Genomic DNA, 21,256 nt, shown 5'->3' on the forward strand with positions numbered 1-21,256 from the left:
TTTTTTTCTCCTATGTAACAATGCTTCCTAAAGTCCACTTTACAATTTTTAGAAATAAATTCAGAAATGATGGCACTTTAACTTTCTTTCCTTAGTTTCTTTCATTAGTCCATCCATCCTCTGACACATTTTTAAAAAAGAAGAAAAAGAAGAAGCAAAGAAAATGGAAAAGAAAGAATATATGTTTGTGGAATGGGTCTAGAATTTTTTTTAATTTATTTTATTTATTTATTTATTATTTTTTTTTAAGGGCTGCACTCACAGCATATGGAAGTTCCCAGGCTAGGAGTTGAATTGGAGCTGTAGCTGCTAGCCTTTGCCATAGCCACAGCAATGCAGGATCTAAACTGCCTCTGTAACCTACACCACAGTTCATGGCAACGCCAGAGCCTTAACCCACTGAGCAAGGCCAGGAATCAAACCTGCATGCTCATAGATACTAGTTGCATTCATAATCCACTGAGCCACAGTGGGAACTCCAGTTCTAGAATATTTAGAATGTAAAGCTATTACATTAAGAGATTTTATTTCCTTTTGGTCTTAAAACACACAGATTTTTTTTTAAAGCTACTAGGCATTAGATCATAAAGAAATCACCCCAAGGGACAGTTTAAAAGTTCATGCAGATGATTTATTGAAAATATTTAAAAAGGTAAATTCCAGATGCCACCTAAAACACTTGTTCTATTAGGAAAAATAACAATAACAACAAAATGAAAAATTAAAACCAAAAAAACCCCCTCTCAATTTGTAGAACTGATGGAGTCAATCCTATTACTCACTTATTCTTTTATTCACACTGTAAAACCTTTCAAAACAGCAACTAACCATGTATTATATCCTAGAGTCAAGTTCAGCCACTTAGTAAGCACTTAAGGAAAACTAGGCAGCATTTTATGAGTATTACATATTTTTAAAAGTAAAGCAACAGATAGAATAAAAGCTATTTTTCTAAAGGGGCATCTATAACTTAGAATTTTGTACTCTAAGTAATCATAACCTTTTTTTAAAAAATAGCCTCAAATTTTGTGTCTCAAAGTAGACGACCTAGTTTTTTAATTAATTATTTTTTGGCTGCCCCTGTGGCTTGCAGAAGTCCCCCTACCAGGGATTGAATTTGCACCACAGCAGTGACTTGAGCCACAGCAGTGACAATGTCAGATCCTTAACCTGCTAGGCACCAGGAAACTCCTCAAAGTAAATGACAAAAAAAAAAAAAAAAAAAAGGGACGCAGTTGCAGTCCTTCAGTATTTTGTAAGAGTTTAGTCGTTATAATCATCATAGTCTAATAATACAGACCAACTGGCTAGTGGATATTATTTTTTTTAGCCAGGTTCACAGTATGTGGAAGTTCCCAGGCCAGGGATCTAACCCTTGCCTCACCAATGACCTGAGCCATAGCAGTGACAACACCAGATCTTAAACCCACTGAATCACTAGGGAACTCCGGCTAATGGATATTTTTAAAGAAAACAATACCATAAGATAACACACAATCAGTAAAAATTTGTATATATTTCACTGAGACTTCATGAAAGAAATTTTGGTGCAATAAGAACATCTGAAATATAATTCCTGATATATTATGCTGAGGACATATAGTAAATAAAAAATAAAAATTTTTCATCTCATAATATATCTCATAAAATGTAAAAGAATGGGAAAAGTTCGATAAGCTGCTTGACTGCGAAATCTATTTCAATTGGAAAATGGCATCCAAGACAGCTACTGGGTTACTGCAAGAGTGTAGTCTCCCCCATCCACAAATCAAATAAGCCTTCTAGAACTTAGAACGGAAGTCTGCTCCTTATGGAATGTATTTTCAACTGCTTATGGGTTGTTATGACTGAGTTTTTCAAAAGGACAGAGCATTTCTCCTACAGCTTTACTTAACCTTTTGGTTCTCTTAAAGATGTCTTTATTTCCAAGTACACTAGCTGCTCTTAGAATGCTACTCATCTCTCTCCTGACTTCACAGGAAAATAGCACAAGAAATTCTTGTCCACTACTGTATAGCACAGGGAACTTTACTCAGTTTTTTTTTTTTTTTTTTTTTTTTTTTTTTTTTGGTCTTTTTTGCCATTGCTTGGGCTGCTCCCTTGGCATATGGAGGTTACCAGGCTAGGGGTCTAATCGGAGCTGTAGCTGCCAGCCTACGCCAGAGCCACAGCAACTCGGGATCTGAGCCGAGAAATCTTTGTCCAGCCCCAAGCTTTGCTTTTCAGAAGTAAGGAAACTAACATTCAAGGGAGAGAGATAGATCAGAAGTCACTGGGTACTCAAGGAAGAAGAGTGAAGATGATTTCAAAGCTGAAGAATCTTTGCACTGACAGGTACATTAGAAATAATTTAGTTCAACCCTCTTTGCAGTGCAGGGTTCTCTTTCACAGCATTTCTGAGATCATTCATCCCTCAGGCTCTGCCTAACCACCTCCAGCAATTAATGGGATCTTAACCTCCTCAAGTCCAGTAGCTCCAAGCCAGAAATCTAGGTTATATTATAGATTCTTCACATCATTCATATCTAATTAGCCACTAAAGTATTTTAGCTCCCAAATCTCTCTTAAATCTTTCCACTGTTCCACTTCCCACTCTCCTCGTTGAGGCCTTTCTTTTTTATCCCTGTATGTGGTCCTGCAATAGTATCCAACTACCAGATTTCCTGCTACCAAATAATTCACCTCTAATCCATCCTTGCATGGAAGCCTGCAGTGGACATTCTAAAACACAAATCTAATCATGTCATTTCTCTGCTTAAATCCTTTTGATGGTTCACTACCACAAACAGCAAAAGAAAAAAAAATCTAAGGTTTCAGCCTGGAACGCAAGATCTTGTCTAAACTCTCCAGTGCACACTCTGGCAACACCGTTTGGCTGTGGTATCCACATGCACCAAGCTGTTTCGGATCTCCACGCTTTTTGTTCATGCTGTTGCCTCTGGTTGGAATACTCTCCTTTCCCTCTGTCAGCCAGCTAAATGAGTTCAGGAATTATCTCCAGGAAAGCATCTTTTGACACCCTCCCGTATGTAATATAGAAACTGTTCCCAGTGTATTTTCTATCACTACACTTATCACATTACACTGAACTCATTAACACATTCATCTCTTTTCTTCCGGGTGAGTCTCTCAAGGCAGTGACCGTGTCAGATTCTTAGCACATAGCACAGGACCCACAACAAATGTTTAATACTTGCCTAGTATGTATTATATATAGGACTTTTTCTGATGTGAGTTAAAATTTATAACTTCAATTGTCCAATTTTTACACCATGGAACAAGAAAAACCATCTCTTCAGGGAAATACAGAATTTGGCTAGTACATAAAAAGGTAAAGTTTAAATACTACTTATGTGACATTTGCACTTACCTAAGTTGCTATATGTTGCACTACAGGGATTCAGGTCCATAGGATCTGAAATGTCTTCTTTTTCCTCTTCCCTTTCCAGTTCAGGTAGGGGCAATGCTGTTGTGACTGATGTGCAGCCCCCACCATCTTGCTTCACAACAACAGTTCTTGGATCCCGAGGAGAAAAATCCTCCGTCACTTCGTGGGTCACATGACTGAAACAAATTAGACCACCGTCACACTGGCATTCAAAGGTCTTTGCTGAAATTTAGATTTATGGAAGTCACATACTTGCCATAAATGTAAATAGCTGGCCATATAGTCACAGCAATGGGTCATAAGCTCCAACATACTTGTCTGACTATATGGCAGTCTTTCATGCAGGCTGATACCCATCATGATTCTACCTATCTTGATTCGTACATAGTGAGAACTCAGTTTGGTACAAGAGGTAGAGTAGCTTCAGAGGGAAGTCTGAGAATAACAGGTGAGAAGTGGAACTTTTTTTAAGTAGGAGGTGGCAATTCTGGTGGTGGAGGGAGCTGAGTGCCTAAGACAAATATACTCAAGTATTTAAGAAAGTATTTAGCATATTTACTGTATTTACCATACTATAGTACAGTCAACTCTCAGTATCCACAGGGTACTGGTTCTAGGACCCTCACAGGATACCAAACTCCACTGATGCTCAATTCCCTTATATAAAATGGCTGTAGCATTTGCATATAACTTATGCACATTCTACCATACACTTTAAGTCATCTCTAGATTACTTATAACACTCAATACAAATGAAATGCTATGTAAATAGTTATAAACACAACGTGAATGTTATGTAAATAGTTGCTGGTGTACGCAAATTCAATTTTGTTTTTTGGAACTTTCTGGATTTTCCCCCCCTAATATTTTCTTTTCTTTCTTTCTTTTTTTTTCTTTTTACTTTTTTAGAGCCACACTTGTGGCATACAGAAATTCCCAGGGTCAGGGTCCAATCAGAGCTGCAGCTGTGGGCCTACACCACAGCCACAGCAACCTGGGATCTGAGCCACGTCTACAATCTACACCATGGCTCATGGCAACGCTGGATCCTTCACCCACCAAGTGAGGCCAGGGATCGAACCCGTGTCCTCATGGATACCAGTCAGATTCGTTACAGCTGAGCCACGATGGAAACGCCCCCCGTAATATTTTCAATCTGTGACTGGCTGAATCCATGGATATGGAACTCACAAATAAGACTGTACTATAATACTATAATAAATATGAAATACTTTATGGTATTTATTTAGTATATAGTATTTACTACACACTAAAGTTATTTACAAAATTATTTCATAAAGGGTCAGGAATAAAGTTGAGATTTAAGTAAGGAAGTCAAGCAATTATTTTAGGTAAACTGGGGCCTTGTTGCCATGACACTGAAGTATCAACCTTTGCCTGTATGCATGCAGCAGGCAAGGCAAATGGAAAAGAAAGTCCTGTACTCTACTTAACCTTATCTATTAAAATGAATCTGAAGTATCCCATTGGCCCTATAGCAAAGGATGGTCATTCATAATGCTTCGTGTTTCCCTATCTTGTTTCGCCTCTGCCTGCTCATTAGCTTACAGCTATCTCCTCCATTCTTTCCCATACCCCAGCCTACCTGAACTGTCAATTCTGTTGCTATAAAGTACAAGGAGATAGAATGGTTATTAAATATTGGTGGAGAAACCTGGCCTAGTTAGAAAATCTCATTGGGTTGAACGATTAAATAAATTCAAAATCAGGAAATAAACTATTAAAAATGGTTTAATGGTTTTAATGGCTTTTGGGTCTACTAAAACTATTCCTAGACTGCCACATTCACCAGCTCTTTCTTTCTTTCTTTCTTTCTTTCTTCCTTCCTTCCTTCCTTCCTTTCTTTCTTTCTTTCTTTCTTTCTTTCTTTCTTTCTTTCTTTCTTTCTTTCTCTCTCTCTCTCTCTCTCTTTCTTTCTTTCTTTCTTTCTTTCATGGGCAAATAGAAAGGAGAGGAAATATATACTATTACATGTCATTTCTGGATTTTCAAATGGTAGTAAATCATGGTGACATTTACAAGTTTCTTTAAAAGAGGTACTTTGATCATGTGTCATCAGAACACGTATCACCTGTGGACTTGAGGGAGTGGATCTGAAAGAGGAGTACTTTCTTATCAATCTTTCCTTATGGAAATTATGTATGTGCCTGAACAGAAAAATAAGCCTTGAAGTCTGCTGGATATACAACCTCAAAAATATCCTTTCAAAGCTGGCAGAGCCAGCAGTATCTCCATACTGGGAGTAAGCAATGAGCTGGAGCTACCATTATGGGACCTTGTGCTGGGGATAGGGTGAGTGGGAAGGAATCACTCCACTAGCAGAGAACTGGGCAGTTTATGTAAAGGAGACCTCACACAGTAAAGTATGCTGCCTCATCTTGATGGGCTGCCTTAGGTTATTAACCCCAAACAAAGCTAGTTTCTCATAATATGGAGTGTCATAAAATCAAGGGGGGCTCTACTTCCATGCATTAGCAGAGCAAGCAAAGTGACACTTCAGTGACACTCTCAGATGCCACTTAGTGTCAAGACTGTAGATCACTGAGTAGTTATCAACATGCTTCAGAAGAAGGAAAATGATCTTTGTTGGGCAAGTTATTACAAGCCATTTTTTATTTCAAAGCAATAAATATAAAGTGAATAAAAAAACATCAGCCCCCTTTGACAGGAAAAACATTAAATCTCTAGACACTTTCTTCTTCTTTTTTCTTTTTTTTTAACAGCTGCACCTGTGGCATATGGACATTCCTAGGCCAGGGACTGAATTCAAGCCACAGCTGTGGAAACACCTGATCCTTAACCCACTGTGCTGGGCCAGGGATTGAACCTGTGCCTCTGCAGCGACCTGAGCTGCTGCAGTCAGATTTTTAACGCATTGCACCACAGCGGGAACTCCAGACAGTTTCTTTTTATTCTAGAATCAATTTGAGAGGTTTCTAAAAAGGTGTTTTAAGGTTCCTATCTCTGCCGCCTTTTCTCTTTCTTCCCCCAGTCTGATCATTATTACTGAAAGGAAGCTCTCTTTTCCATTTGTCAAAAAGGATTGGTGAAGACTGGTTCAGAAACCATGACTCTGCCCTTGCTTGGCTGTTTTCCTCCCAGGGAATGGTCTATTTACATTGAGCTTATTGTGGAAACTACAAGAAAGAGCTGCTATTAACCCATGAGGAATTCCCTGGGCCTGTTCCCAAATACATGAAACACAGCTCTGTACTCGAAGCAGTTCTCAAAATAAAATTTGGATGCTAAGAAGCAAGAAATATTAAAGACTCACCCACTGTACTCACTCATACAATTCCCCATTAAAGGTAATTCTACAGGGCCTTCTTCAGTCTGTTAATCATGTTCTGAAGCTCTGATGAACCATAGCTCCCACTGAGTTCTGGAGGACTACAAGTTGGGCAAGATATAAGAGGCTCAAATTCTGCACCTTAATATAACCCGCTGCACCTTGACCTTTACCTTAGGGGTTTGGTCTGGGAAATGTGCCAAATTACCTTTGGGGAACTAAGCAAAGTGAAAGCCAGTTTTGTTAACTCTTTGAGGACCAAGGGAGCACAGTGTATATTCTACATAAAGGTCGGTTTTCATAAACACATTGTAAATAAGTGCACTGGCATATGAAATCACCAATTAGAACTGACAACTATAAAGAACTACGCAAAGGGAGATGATGAAATTTAAATCACCTGGATTTGCAAATGGATGCTAACACGTTTAATCTGCCTTTACAGTGATGGCAGTGTCTAAAAGGAAGAATTTTTAAAAATGCGTCAATGATATGTCAAGTCTTGACGCTTGAGGGAAAAACAGCTCTTTGTATGATTAAAATGGTAAAAGAGAGAGAAGGGGAAAGGGAGAGGTTTTGAGAGTTCAAGCTTAGATGTGGTAACGTGCTGTGACTAAAAAACGAAAAAGAACTGAGAATAGCATCAGAGAAGGTGACTCAGTCACTCTGTATAAACAGACAAATTGTCCAGGAGGAAAGTAAAATCTTACACACTTAGGTATATTAATTTTATAAGGGGATATAATTTTGGCCATTGATTTTTTTGTTTTATATTTAGACATAAAATCAGAAAACCCTCCCAAACAGTAAAATGACACTTTCCAAATACAAGCTTTATCTAACAAAGTGGCTCGCTACTGACATTTCATTGGGAAAGGTTTAACATAATGGAGAAAACACCAAAATCGGAATCAGAGAACCCAGGTTCTGTTTCCCTATTACTTTGATCTTTTGTGCAAACTAGATGACAACATCAGGAGAGAGACAGTGGAGAAAATATCCCCCATTTCATCCATGAGATAGATGGTACAAAAATTCTTTAAAGTGAAATTACAAGAAATCTAGTAGGATTTTTAATACATTATATCTTGGCACATATTGAAGTAGCAAATCATGATGAGGGTGACTAGTTGATATTCATTACTATAAAACAGAATTGTTAACTGATAAATGGTCCCCAGAGAGAAATTTATAGCATTTTCTTTTTTCTTTCTTTTTTTTTTTTTTGTCTTTTTTTTGCTATTTCTTGGGCCGCTCCCGCAGCATATGGAGGTTCCCAGGCTAGGGATCTAATCGGAGCTGTAGCCACCAGCCTATGCCAGAGCCACAGCAACGCGGGATCCGAGCCGCGTCTGCAACCTACACCACAGCTCACGGCAACGCCGGATCGTTAACCCACTGAGCAAGGGCAGGGACCGAACCCGCAACCTCATGGTTCCTAGTCGGATTCGTTAACCACTGCACCACGACGGGAACTCCCAGCATTTTCCTTTTTTCTATTTAAATTCATGTTGAAACAATTCCTAATTCTATAATGCATTGTAGGATATCTGCAAATAACTATGGCCTTGATATCTAGGTCATTGAACATCAGGCTGGGTAATACCATGACTTTGCCTGCTTTTTTCCTGGACTATCAGCATTGTTCTGTTTTCATGATGGAAAACAACACACATTTCTCCGTACCTCAAACTCTCTGACCAACTTTTCATTAATGACCAGGTTTTTAAGGGAGATTTGGTAACGTCTGACCTGACACTTAAAAACCTTATCACAATCTCCACAAAAACACATAGCATTTTCTGAACATGGGGAATGAACTTAAAATGTTCAAAGGAAATGGTAACATTGTTACAGATCTGTCTGTTATACAAATGAATCCCTTGGTAAGGTTATATCTCATCAGTCTGCAATATTCATGCATAATTCAAAGCTGCAGAAGCAATCTCCTGCGGGAAGCTCACTTGGCTTACCCAGGTGGTAGGATTAATCATTACACCATCAAATGGAATAATCTTTTTTTTTTTTTTTTCCTGGCAAATTCGTTCAAGACAGGTTTTTGTAGAAATTCTGTTAATGTCTGAGTATACTTTTTAAAACGGCAAATCAAATGCCACATTAGAACAGATTAAAGGCCTTTGTGTATCCAAGCACTTCCATAATTTTGGTTCAACTTTATCTCCAAATTCAACCACCTTCATTCAGCTTCAGAAGGGATAGTAAATGAAATCAGGCTTCTATAGAGACCATCTGCCTCTTGGGGCAAATGGTATCCTAAGTACCCATTTGCCAGCTCTTTTCAGCAGCTGCATCTGTCTTTGCCCAAGACAGCCAGTAAGCAAATGTGTGATTTTTAAAACCTCCTTTTACCCCTAAAAATCAGATCAAAGCCCATCAGAAACAGTGTTTCATGGTTTTATTACTGGTTTCCAAAGCTGCTTATTTCTAGAGTTGCTGGGGATGGTGGACCTTTGCAGAAATGGGATGTGAATCAACATGAGGAGGGATGTTCAAAGTTATCAAATTCCACACAGTTTATCTACTGAAAGGGGGGGAAAACTCCATTTCTTTCCATCTCTTTACCTCTTGGACCCCCCACCAATATGACATTTCTTAATCCTATCTGAGTTTCCAGGTCATCAACTTGATTTTGCTACACTTTCCAATTCCTGGCATTCTCAGGTAGAAAAGCATTGTGTCCAGTGATCACTATCTTACTGTCTCCAATTTTCCACTAAGCTTTCTGTAGTCTTGAACTGAAAACTTCTTACCCTGAACTGAGATTAACCTTCAACTGAGATCTGATGAGTGCCTGCTAATATGTCCAACACAGTCTGGTCAAACAAAGGTAGCTCTTCCTGGTGTGAAGTGGCTAGGACTCGGGCTGGGGAAGGCTGGCAGCCACGTGCAAGGTCTTGAATAGACTATAATTTCTAGACACTGCACAGTTTCATCTTTTTTTTCCTCCACAAATGTGAATAGCAAATTAAAAGTGTCTTCAAGACACCACACTGCAGACAGCTAAGTAGATAAAAACACAGGCCCCTGTAAATCACTGTCACCTTCATAACACTAAGAAAAATTACAGTTTTAAAATCCTATGAAATACAAAGTCAGAATGGCATCTGTGCAAATTAACAGAAAAGATAAAAGAGCAATAGAATAAGGCTGCCCCCCTCGACAACAAAGGTATGGAAGGAGCTTCTCAGCACCACCGTTGGGCCTTGGCTCATTTCTAAAGAATCGGGTCAGATACTGATATTTAATCTCCTGGAAAGGCAAAGTATTAGCAGAAAATACCCACAGGCCTCTACAACAGGGCTAAAGCAGGGTGGATTCGGACCAGACATTTTCGGTTCATGGACTTTTTTCCAGAAGCACTGGAGAAGCAAGTTTCCCAGCTTCTTCTTATCTCCCTCAACTGCCCGTGTGCACTCTGAGTCAGAGGAGATGATATGTACACACTCCCCCAAACACAGCGGGCTCGCTGAGGGAGTGGATGTAGGGAGGGGACGGGAACTAACACTGCTCAGAACCTACTCCTGCATACCTTTCCACTTAATTCACAAAACACCCCAAAAGGGAACAGGTTATTCTCACTCTACAGCTGGGGAAACTGAAATTGAAAGAAACGGAATGAATTGCCAAAGCATATATGTGTCCTTAGGTGGCGGTTGGGATCTAAATTGATGCTATGCAACACTAACATCTGTGTTCTTCCCATCATACTGGTCCTGTCAGACAAGCTTGGTGCATCGTAAAGATTCAACAATGCTTGATTATGAGGATGAAGAAGTAAAAGTGCTTTGAAAGGAAAACAAGCTATCATTGAAATGTGGGGTATTAATGATGACAGATGTGTTCTTTTAAAGAATTCTAAACAAAGTCATTGTTTACACTGCAAAAGGATTTCTTTAATTGGGAGTTGCTCCAGTATAGAAAGACTGTGTTTACAGATATTTGGCTTCCTAATAGCAATCACCACCACCATTCTATCTGCTGACTGCTGGGTACTGTGTGCTTAAATATATATCTACTAACAATAATACTCTGAGTAAGGATTATTAGTCTCATAACAGCAGGTGATAACAGTAGCCAAAACTTACGTAGTGCTCATTATGCTCCTGTTCTAAGCCACGTTTCTCAAAAGTGGCATGACTAACATCTGGGCCAGATAATTCCTTGTTGTGGAAGGCTGTCCTATGCAGCGTAGGATCACACTAACATCTCCATTCAGTAGGTGCTGGAATCAATCTCGGTTTTTCCCAGCTGTGACAACCAAATAGTCTCAAGACAATGTCAAATACATCCTGGGGGCAGAAGCCCTTCCTCTGCCCTCCTTTCTCACACTTAACATGAATTCTTTTAGTTCTTACAAGATTATTCTCTCTGTTTTACAAACAAAGAAATATTATAGCTCAGAGTGGTTGTTATTTGTCTCAGGTAACACAGCTAGTAACTGGTGGAGCTGAGATTCAAACTCAGCAGTTCAGCTCCAGAGTCTGTGCTCTAGACAGATACATTATTCTGCCTCTCAGGTGAGAGATGAGGAAAGTAAGAAGCAGAGCTCAAGGAACTTGTCCCAGGAGACAGAGCTAATGAGTGGTGAGAACAGGATTCAAACACAGGTCTGACAATGAGACACCAACATCAAATGCTGTCACTTACATGTGGAATCTTAAAAAAAGGACACAATGAACTTCTTGCAGAACACATACTGACTCACAAACTTTGAAAAACTTGTGGTTCCCAAATGAGACAGCTTGGGGGTGGGGGATGCACTGAGGGTTTGGGATGAAAATGCTGTAAAATTTGGTTGTGATGATTGTTGTACACCTATAAATGTAATAAAATTCATTAAGTAATTAAAAAAAAAAAAAACAAACCCAGGTATGAGTGCCTTCAAAGCCTATGTCCTAATATATTATGCTAAGTGTTATCAGGCTTTAACACACCCAAGAGTTACTTTGTTAAAGATGCAGATTTTTGGCCCCCATCTCCAGGGAGTGATTTTACAGTTCTGGGCTAGGCTATGGCCTAGGAATCTGCACTGATATAAACACCCCAGGTGATTCTGATGTAGTTGATCCTAGGGCCACGCTTTGGAAACTATTTTTCACTGCTTCCCTCCCTGAAGAGACAACAGGAAATTAAGTATAAAAGGAGTGAAGTGTAAGAAGTGAGTAGGAAAATTTTAAGTAAAGGAGTATCATTGCTTGGAAGTGATATAGCTGAACAGGGGAGATAAAATAATTTAAGTGGTCACAGATGAGAGATTCATAATGGGCTATTAACAAAAAGAGGGCTTTGGGATCAATCCTTACCTTCTGAGGTTTATTCTTAGAATACAATTATACAAACTTGCAAATTCAGGAAATGAGGATTTGGCCTAGATGACGTTTATGATTTTTATTAGGTGGCCTGGCTAGGTGAAGACCACTCTGAAAATAGGAAATGGCATCTGTGACGCCATCAATAAGTGGAATCTTCCAACAGGCAGCACACTCTCAGTCCTTTCTGTCTATCATCAGAGGACAGAGGTGAACACAAAAGGCAGGCCTCTACGACTGAAAAAGTTGCTCCAAGAGAGACCATAGCACTTGCACCTTACACCCATCCCACTAGGGGACTCTTCTTAAAAATCTCTCTTTTGGATTGGGTCACTTTGCTGTACAGCAGAACTTGACAGAACAATGTAAATCAACTATAGTTTAAAAAAATTAAAAATAAAAATAAAATCTCTCTTTTGTTCTGCTGCTCCTCTATAGACATCATCTATAGATCCTGGATGGTCAGGTCCAGACAACCTGCAGGACTTTAAGGCCCTTCACCAAGAGCTTGCACTATAGGTTTTCATCTTCATTCCAAACTTTCTGAGACACAATCCTTTAGCTGCAGACAATGTATCTACATCATAACTCCCTGCCCCTTGGTCACAACATATCCCACATCTGTGCTATACCCACTTTCCCTCCCTAGAGGTGCCTCCCTTCGTCTTTCTATCCATTCCGAACTCAGTGAGTCACTACAGACTATTCAAGTCTCACATCACCTGTGATGTCTTACTGTCCATAGGGACTCTTCCTTCTCTAAACACTCGTGGCAGATGTTATGGATTGAATGTTTGTGTCCCCTCCAAATTCATACATGGAAACCCTAACTCCAGTGTGGTTATAGTTGGAGATGGGACCTCTAAGGAGATAATTATATTAAATAAGGTCAGAAGGAGGGGCTCTGTCAGAGGGGATTTGTGTCCTTTTAAAAGAGGCACCAGAGGAGTTCCCGTTGTGGTGCAGTGGTTAACAAATCCGACTAGGAACCACGGGGTTGCGGGTTCGGTCTCTGGCCTTGCTCAGTGGGTTAAGGATCTGGTGTTGCCGTGAGCTGTGGTGTAGGCTGCAGACACGGCTCAGATCCTGCGTTGCTGTGGCTCTGGCATAGGCCAGCGGCTACAGCTCCAATTTGACCCCTAGCCTGGGAACCTCCATATGCCATGGGAGCGGCCCTAGAAATGGCAAAAAAGACAAAAAAAAAAAGAAGACAAGCACCAGAGAGCTTGGTCTTTCTCTGCACACCCTGTGGAGGAAAGTGAGGGTGTCAAGAATAGGAAGATGGCCATCAAGTTAGGAAGAGAGTCCTCACCAGAAACCAAATCAGCTGGAGCCTTAATCTTGAACTTCTGGCCTCCAGAACAGTGAGAAAATAATTTTCTGTCACTTAAGCCACCCAGTCTGTGGTATTTTGTTATGGTGCCTGAGCTAAGGCTGCAAGGAATGAGGGTCACAGAAAGTGCTCCGTAAATGGGTGCTAAATAAATCAAATCAGGTGGGATCTGGGCAGGAAGGCACTAGAGACTATCACCAGGATCTGTGCCTACACTTCTTCTCGCAAAATTTCTGCCTGTGCTATAATGGGGAACGGGGTTGGAACAGGTGCAATGTGGAGCATCCACAGTGGGTGTGGGAAGTCCCTCCCCACTAGGAGGACAGAGGAACAGGACATCTCCCCTCATGCAGGGTGGAGCTTCATCCATGTGCCAGCAGCACAGAAAGGCCAGTGGCTGATTCTTGAGGCTATTTCATTCCATGATAACTAGGCGCTGGTGTGGGCAGTTGGTCAGTGTGCACTGCTATCATCACTTTGCTCTTTTCAGGCAAGCCTTTCTCCTTGCTATTAGCAAATCACCATTATGGAGGCACCATATGAGGATAAACTGCTTGTTCTGGAATTAAACCTTTAAATATCACCTGATGACTCTAATCAATAATCTACTGCAGTTACGTCAAATAATCACTGACTGTAAATGTGGCCTAGAGGTCTGAATAAAAGCCTAGAAATTAGAAACTCCAATTTAATTTCTGCTTCGCCACTAATGCCACTCTGTCCATGTCTCCCATTATTCATCTATAAAATGGGTGTAGTGACATTTACAGGAGTATGTATTAACTAGGAAATTCACATAAAGTGCTTTGAAGAGAATGAATGTGTCAATGCTGAGTACCTTACAACTGCTTGACAGGTCAGTGAATCAGACACAACACCGTGGCCCTTAGTGGTCACAGACATGCCTTCTTGCACTCAGGTGGACTTTATAAAAGACATGGTGGACACCAAGAAACACAATAATCACCAAAAGAGTGTGACAAAAATTACTCAGGAGCCAAACATCTCTAAAGTCAGAGTCTGGCTCTGTCATCTACTTGTGGAATGGCCCTGGGACTGTCAATGAGCCTCTCTATTACTCAATTTCCTATAAAATAGGAAGGATGCACTGTCGGAGGTGTTGGGACAACTGAGACAATGGGAGTAGAATTGTAAGAATTATATAATAAGATACTAGAATTTAGCTTCAGATTTATTAGGTGAAAAAGGAAACAAAAGAAAATGAAACATAAGTAGGGTAATTCTCAGTTTGACTCTTCACTTTGGAATACATTCATCATGAGATTCTAAGCAAGTCAGTAAACCTCTCTGGATTTTTTAACCACTTCCCCAAAGGGAAAGGAACATAAAGCTGTCTGAAGACTACTCCATGACCATTCTGTGTCATTCTGTGATTCTGATAAAGTGAGATATTTATCAGGTTTTCTAAAACAGGATTACTTAAAAGTTTAACAGTAAGGACTTCATGAACTCATCTAAACTTTAGGACAATATGTCAGCAAATGTAGATGTGATCTTTATAAATGCTGATAGTTCAGAAGTTTCTTTAGAGCAAAGAACATATGATCAGAAGAACAAGCACCTACTTTCAGCTTCTGTCTCCAATTTTTTTTCTTTATGAGAAATATGATCTTCAAGGTCAGTTTGGTCTTAAGCATGAAAAGATGACTTTGCTAGGTTCTCTTAGCAAAGAGGAGAGACAATGCAAATTAAGATATAACTGGAGCAATCTGAAACTAGTATAACATATATATCAGTTATATTTCAATTAAAAAAGTGTTCTTAAAATTTTTTAAAAAAGATTGTATATACCAAAAAAACCCAAAAAACAAAAAAACACAAATATATATAACTGGAGCATAAGTACTAAGAATTTCAAGCTTCAAGCTGAACTTTCCAGAGAGAAGGACATCACATTTTACCATAATCTGAGAAGTACTTGGACTTTCTTCTTCTTTACTACATACGCACATACACAAGTATATAGAGAGACTCAGATTCTGGCTACTTTAGTGAGCAGTAAACCTGTCAAGTGTTTGGCCAGAATGGCTATAGGTCACTAGCATGCCTGATGACCACAGACAAGTCAGATATTATAGCTTAGTCCAGGAGTCAGGAAACTTTTCAGTGAAGGGTCAGATAGTAAGTATTTTAGGCTCTTAAAGGCTCTGTGATGTCTGTTGCAACTACTCAACTACTCAACCATTATCGTGCACAAACAGCTGTAGACTACATGTAAAAAAAAAAATGACTATGGCTACTTTCCAATAAAACTTCATTTACAGAAACAGGTGAAAGGTTGAATTTGGCCTACATGTCATAGTTTGCCAATTCCTGGTCTATATCCTGGAACCTTCGAGTGGATCAAAGGGGCTCTTATGATTGACTTCCGGATTACTTAGGGCTATAGCTGAGTCCTAAGGACTCTAAGAAGATCAAAAAGGTCTTGGATGGGTATAAGTGGGCTTATACAGATGACCAGCATTCATTCCTAAGGTGTGCCAAACCTAATATGACTGTCCAAAACAGAGGTTGGCTTGGACAGGATCTCAGCAGTGTGAGGCATATCTGGATTCCTGAAATGTTTCTGCAAGTCCTAGAGAAACTGGACTTCCATGGTATCCAGAGGTACACGCTAGGGGTCTTGGCTAATTAGGAACATGATGTTCAAGACTGGTGGAGCTAGAAAGGTGAGCCAAAGGTCAAGAGGCCATTCTGGGGACAAATGATATCCATCCTTAACTTTGGCTGGGAGTGTTACAGTTATTTTGGGCGAGCTGCAGTTATTTTCTTTGTCATTGACAAAGTTTTTCTAACTGACTAGAAAAAAATTTTTGAAGTAAATTTTCAAGGACATGTATGTGTTTGGCAATAGATATTGGTTCCCAATTATGAAATAAATACGATTTCAGTCAACAATCAAGAATTTACCACCACATTTTATGGAAAGACTACTGAAAGGGCATACTTTGGGATTCCTCCAAATTGAATCCAGACAGGAAGAATGAAGTGAATAGGTTTTTTTTTTTTTTTTTTTTTAAAAGCGATAAACATGTGAATAAGTCTAAAATTAAAAAGGACAATGAGATGGGGAGTGACTGAGGGTAGGAGTTTTTTAAGATTGGGAGGTTAGTGAAAATTTTCTGAGGGAATGACATTTAAATTGAGAGCTGAATGACAGAGCCAGCCATACAAAGATCTGGAGGAAGTATAACAAACAGAGGGAACACCTGATAAAAAGGGATTAGGCTTGGCATGTTTAAAGAATGAACGAAAACTCCTACTGTGGGAAGTTCATGAGAAAGGAGGTGAGTAGGAGGCAAGTTAAACAAGCAGTTAGAAGTCAGATTATGTAGGGACTTCTTTCACTGTCTTTAAACAATGGGGTCTGAATTTAAACAATAGTATTTGGCTGTTCCAAAGAGAATAGATTAGAAGGCCCAAGAATTAGACAGGGAGATCAATTAGGAAAATACTTTAGTAAACCAGGTGAGAGAAGATGGTGGCTTGGACCAGGTGGATAGAAGCAGAGATGGAGAGAAGTAAATAGATTTGGGATATGTTTTGCAGTTTGAGTCAGTAAGACTTGCTGATATTTTGGATGTAGGGGATAGCGAGGAATAAGGGGACGAGAAGAACCAAAAATGACTCCTAGGTTCCTAGTCTGAGCAACTAGATAGATTGTGGGGCCATTTACCAAGGGAAGACTTGGGATGAAATTGATTTGTAGGGAAAAATCAAGAGTTCTGTTTTTTGATATGTTTCATCTGAAATGTCCATTTGATGTTTAAGTGGAGATATTAAGTGGATAGCTGTACGTAAATCATGAGGGAGAGAGACCAGGAATGGAGATATAAATTTGGGAGGCATCAGAATATACATAATATTTAAAATCTTCATACCATGTGATGGTTAGCCAGGAGTTAGCCATTAAAGTTGAAAGAACTCCTTTTGGTATGTGGTTATGATGGAAAAAAAGAAAAAAGAAAAAAAACCCTTATCTTTTAGAGATACATACTGAAATGTTTACAAATGAAATGATACCTAGTATTTGCTTCAAAATAATGGAGAGAGTGGGATGAACTATAGATGAAACAAGACTGGCCATCACTTGATAATTGCTAAAGTGTGGTTTGAGGTAAGTGGTGTTCATTTGAGAAATCTATCTACTTTTGTATATGTTTAGAATTTTCTTTAAAATACAACAAAAATAAATAAAAGGACCTATTTTAAGATGGTCTCTATTAAAAGTAGCAGAAGAAGAGATGGAAAGCAGTAAATAGTTTGGGGATTAAAAGGTGGTCCTTGGTAAGGATTTCATGGTCAACATTATAAACAAGGCACTCAGAAAGAAAGCAAGGCAATATAACCAGAGGTACATGAGCAAGAGGATACGTAAGATTAATCACAGAGACAGAGGTCACACATATAGGGCTTTCTTTAGTGTGGGGATATGACAAGACTTATATTTTAAAAAGAGCACTTGGCTGTTCTAAGAATAGAATGCAAAGGGAAAACATTAAGTAGAGATTATCTTAAGTTCGGATGCCCTAAGCATAATTTGTAAAGTGGTCAACTGCTATTGCTAGATACTGTGCTAGGTGCTTAACAGATATTGATTAGTCCCATATCATCTCAGTAAGGTAGGTATTATCATTACTATTGTACAGACTGAGAAACTTCAGTGCAGTGAGGTTAAGTCAAAAGTCACACAACAACAGTGGTACAATTAGAATTTAAATCTTGTCTGACACCAGTGCTTGCATTTTTCTCATTATGCAATATCACTCCCCATGCTATGGATACCAAAGAGTTGCAGAGATGGTAGGTAACTAGTCCTTCTAAAAATGATAATGGAGATATTCCCACCCGGTCACAGACCAGGCTAATTGCTAAATTAGTTTCTCTTGATCTAGACTAGCTGGATAGAAATGATGCCTGTGGATACACTGGCATCATTTGACTGGTATCCCTGTCACCAATATTTCCACCTTCCAGTTCATTTTTAATACTGTTGCCAGAAGAGATTTTATTTAAAAAAAAAAAAAATCACACTACTTTTCCCCTTAAAAACTGTTTCCACTACAAAATCTGTAACATAGGCCAAACATACCACCGTAGCACGAAAGGCCCATCACACTCTGTCTCAGCATTTCTCAAACTTTGTGTTTTCAAGATTCCTTACATTCTTAAAATTATTGAGAACTGTAAGGGCTCTTGTTTAGGTAGATTTTATCTATTGATATTTCTTATATTAGAAATTAAAAATGAGAAATTTTTAAATTCATTTAATAATAAATCCTTTAAATATGAACCTAATTTTTTTTCAAATCTCTTTAATATCTGGCTTAATAAAAGACAGCTGAATTCTCATACATGCCTCTGCATTCAATATGCTGTGATATGTTGCTTTGGTTAAAGTACCTGAAAAAAATCTAGTTTCATTCAGATTTGTAGGTGGGAAAGGGAGTACTAACAGTCTTTTAGACAATCATGGATATTATTCTTTTGGCACTATACCAGAGCTTGGTAAGTGGTAGTTTCTTAAAAGTTACTTACAGTATGGAATCTGAAACTACATCAATGAACTTTTTTGCTCAGTTACACCTTAAAATCCATTCATCTAACTTGCAGTTTCAATAGATCTTTTACTCATGCATAATTTTATAACATCCTGCATTGGGTCATTTGGAAATTACTGGTTCACTGAGTTTTGTAGATCTTCTAAATGTTGACACATTTCACTCTATAATTTAAAAAATTCCTTTTTGCCAATGCCACTACCAATCTCCCCAGAAAAAATGTTAAGTATTAGGAAGCTTATGGTAGCAGATCCAAGTTTTCAAAAATTCTTATTTTGCTTGAAAGTTTGAGTTTTCTCATTGACAACAAATACTGTCAGTTGTTTCCCTTGAGGTAATAGGCTCACTATGTTCATTCTTAAGAAAAGATCTGCCAAACACCCAAATCTGAATAACCACAGCTGGTTTGCCATTTGTTCTTTCAAAGTGGTCCATGAAAAAGCGGTATTCAAGCTTTGCAATTCAAATTCTAAAATTCAAACTATTTTGCAAGTATTTTTCCTTGAGATAAACATACTTTGGAATGCAGCATAAGTACACTATGTGTATTTCTCATTTTATCACACAGAATTTTTTTTTTTCCTTTTAGGGTGGTACCCGTGGCATATGGAAGTTTCCAGGCTAGGGGTCGAATTGGAGCCACAGCAACACCAGATCCCAGCCGTGTCTTCTGCCTATACCGCAGCTGTGGCAATGCCGGATCCTTAACCCACTGAACAGGTGGAGTCAGGGGTCAAACCCATATCCTCATGGATACTAGTCAGGTTTGTTACCAATGAGCCACAATAGGAACTCCCAGACGTTTTAAACATATACTCAAGGGTTGAGATTTAATAACAATTTCTACTCATCAAGAACATTCTTAAGTGAAACTGGTAGTTTTTTTTTTTTTAACTACTAGTACAATACGGTGCCATGATTTTAATTTCTGTAGGTGTAAGCACTTTAACACACTACTGTTTTTGCATCATCAGTGCAAATGTCAACACAGTGAGAAAGACAAATGTCTTAGTATTATTATGAAAATGGTGACTTCTGCGTGGTCCTTATTTGACCTGGCATGGATCACAACTGAAGAACCACTGGTCTGAATAGACCAGTTATACTTTTCCAGTTGCCTGCCCTGCTTCTGTTTGCCGTTATCATCTCTGTGACTTTCCATATGTTGTTCCTTTTGCCTATGGTGTGTTTTTTCCTCAGCTGGCAAAATTCTATTCGTCTTTTAAGATCTGGTTTATATTTCATTTCTGTGAAGCTGATTTTATTTCTTTAAAGCTGATTTAATCACTGTTTTTTTGTGTGTGCTTCTGTGCTACTCCAAACATACATTATTTTAGCATTTATCACATTGAGGGCAAAGGGGCTACTAACATTTATAAGCACTCAGTATGTGCCAGACACGCTTTTTACATGTTTTATGTGTTTTATGTGCTAACATGTTTTTACATGTTTTCTCATTATAGCCTCAAATCAATTCCATGTGATAGGTAATGTTTTAGCCACTGTATACTGAAGGATCAGATAGACAGCTGAAGTTAAAATCAAACCCAAGTCCTTTATGTGAGCAGTGTTATACTCTTTCCCCCTATTTATCCCTATGACACATATATGGCACAGTTAAGATATTCAATTTATATGGCATGGACAGTCAAATAAATGAACTTAGTAACAATCTAATCCTATAACAAAAGGTTCTACAAAATCCCTCATCTATCAGAGCCTAGGGTCAGGCCTGTAATAGACTACTTTTCATTCCTTATATACTATTTAGATATGGAATCTTCATTTACTTATAGAAAAACTTGTATTCCCATTTCTTGCAGCTATGCGTTCCCAGCTGATGGGATGGTAATTTAATTATTACATTGCCACCAAGCTGGAAATACAAATGTTGACATTTGACAGAAATGTTTTTCCTCTCAAAGTTGCTTCAAGTAAATATTAATGGTACCCAAGTAGATGAAGCAATTATTGAAAAAGCAAATGGTACATCTTTTTCAAAATGAGTATTCATGTTTTAAATTTTCCAAATAGTTTTTTAAAACTATTTAATACTTCCTTTTCTACTTAGTTTGGGACATTATGCAATGTAAAAATTCCAAAGTGCCTATAAGAAAAGTTTAATACCTCAAAATTGCTTGCTTAGACTACAGCACATACGTTTAGAATAGTGGTAACATCAGTGGTTCTCAAAGCGTGGTCTTAAGTCTAGTAGCGGCCATGTCACCTAGGGAACTTATTAGAAGGACTCAACTCAGACCTACTTAATCAAAATCTCTGCAGGTGGGGCCCAGCAATCTGTATTTTAATAGC

At 38.7% G+C, this 21,256-nt stretch overlaps 1 protein-coding gene across 12 annotated transcripts in view; it reads right to left on the reverse strand.

The window, feature by feature from the left end:
* The window catches only part of PEAK1 (pseudopodium enriched atypical kinase 1), a 284,832-nt gene that overhangs the window by 35,764 nt on the left and 227,812 nt on the right, over window positions 1-21,256 (reverse strand). For all 12 annotated transcript variants that reach the window (XM_084966101.1, XM_084966096.1, XM_021097994.2 and 9 more), the window contains 1 exon segment: window positions 3,371-3,564. In XM_084966101.1, coding sequence (XP_084822227.1) covers window positions 3,371-3,564 — 194 coding nt within the window.

The sequence above is a fragment of the Sus scrofa genome, chromosome 7, assembly GCF_054392235.1.
Source record: "Sus scrofa isolate SSC_HxYL_T2T_F1_AM1 chromosome 7, Sscrofa_HxYL_maternal_Yorkshire_Landrace_v2.0, whole genome shotgun sequence".
Taxonomy (NCBI): domain Eukaryota; kingdom Metazoa; phylum Chordata; class Mammalia; order Artiodactyla; family Suidae; genus Sus; species Sus scrofa.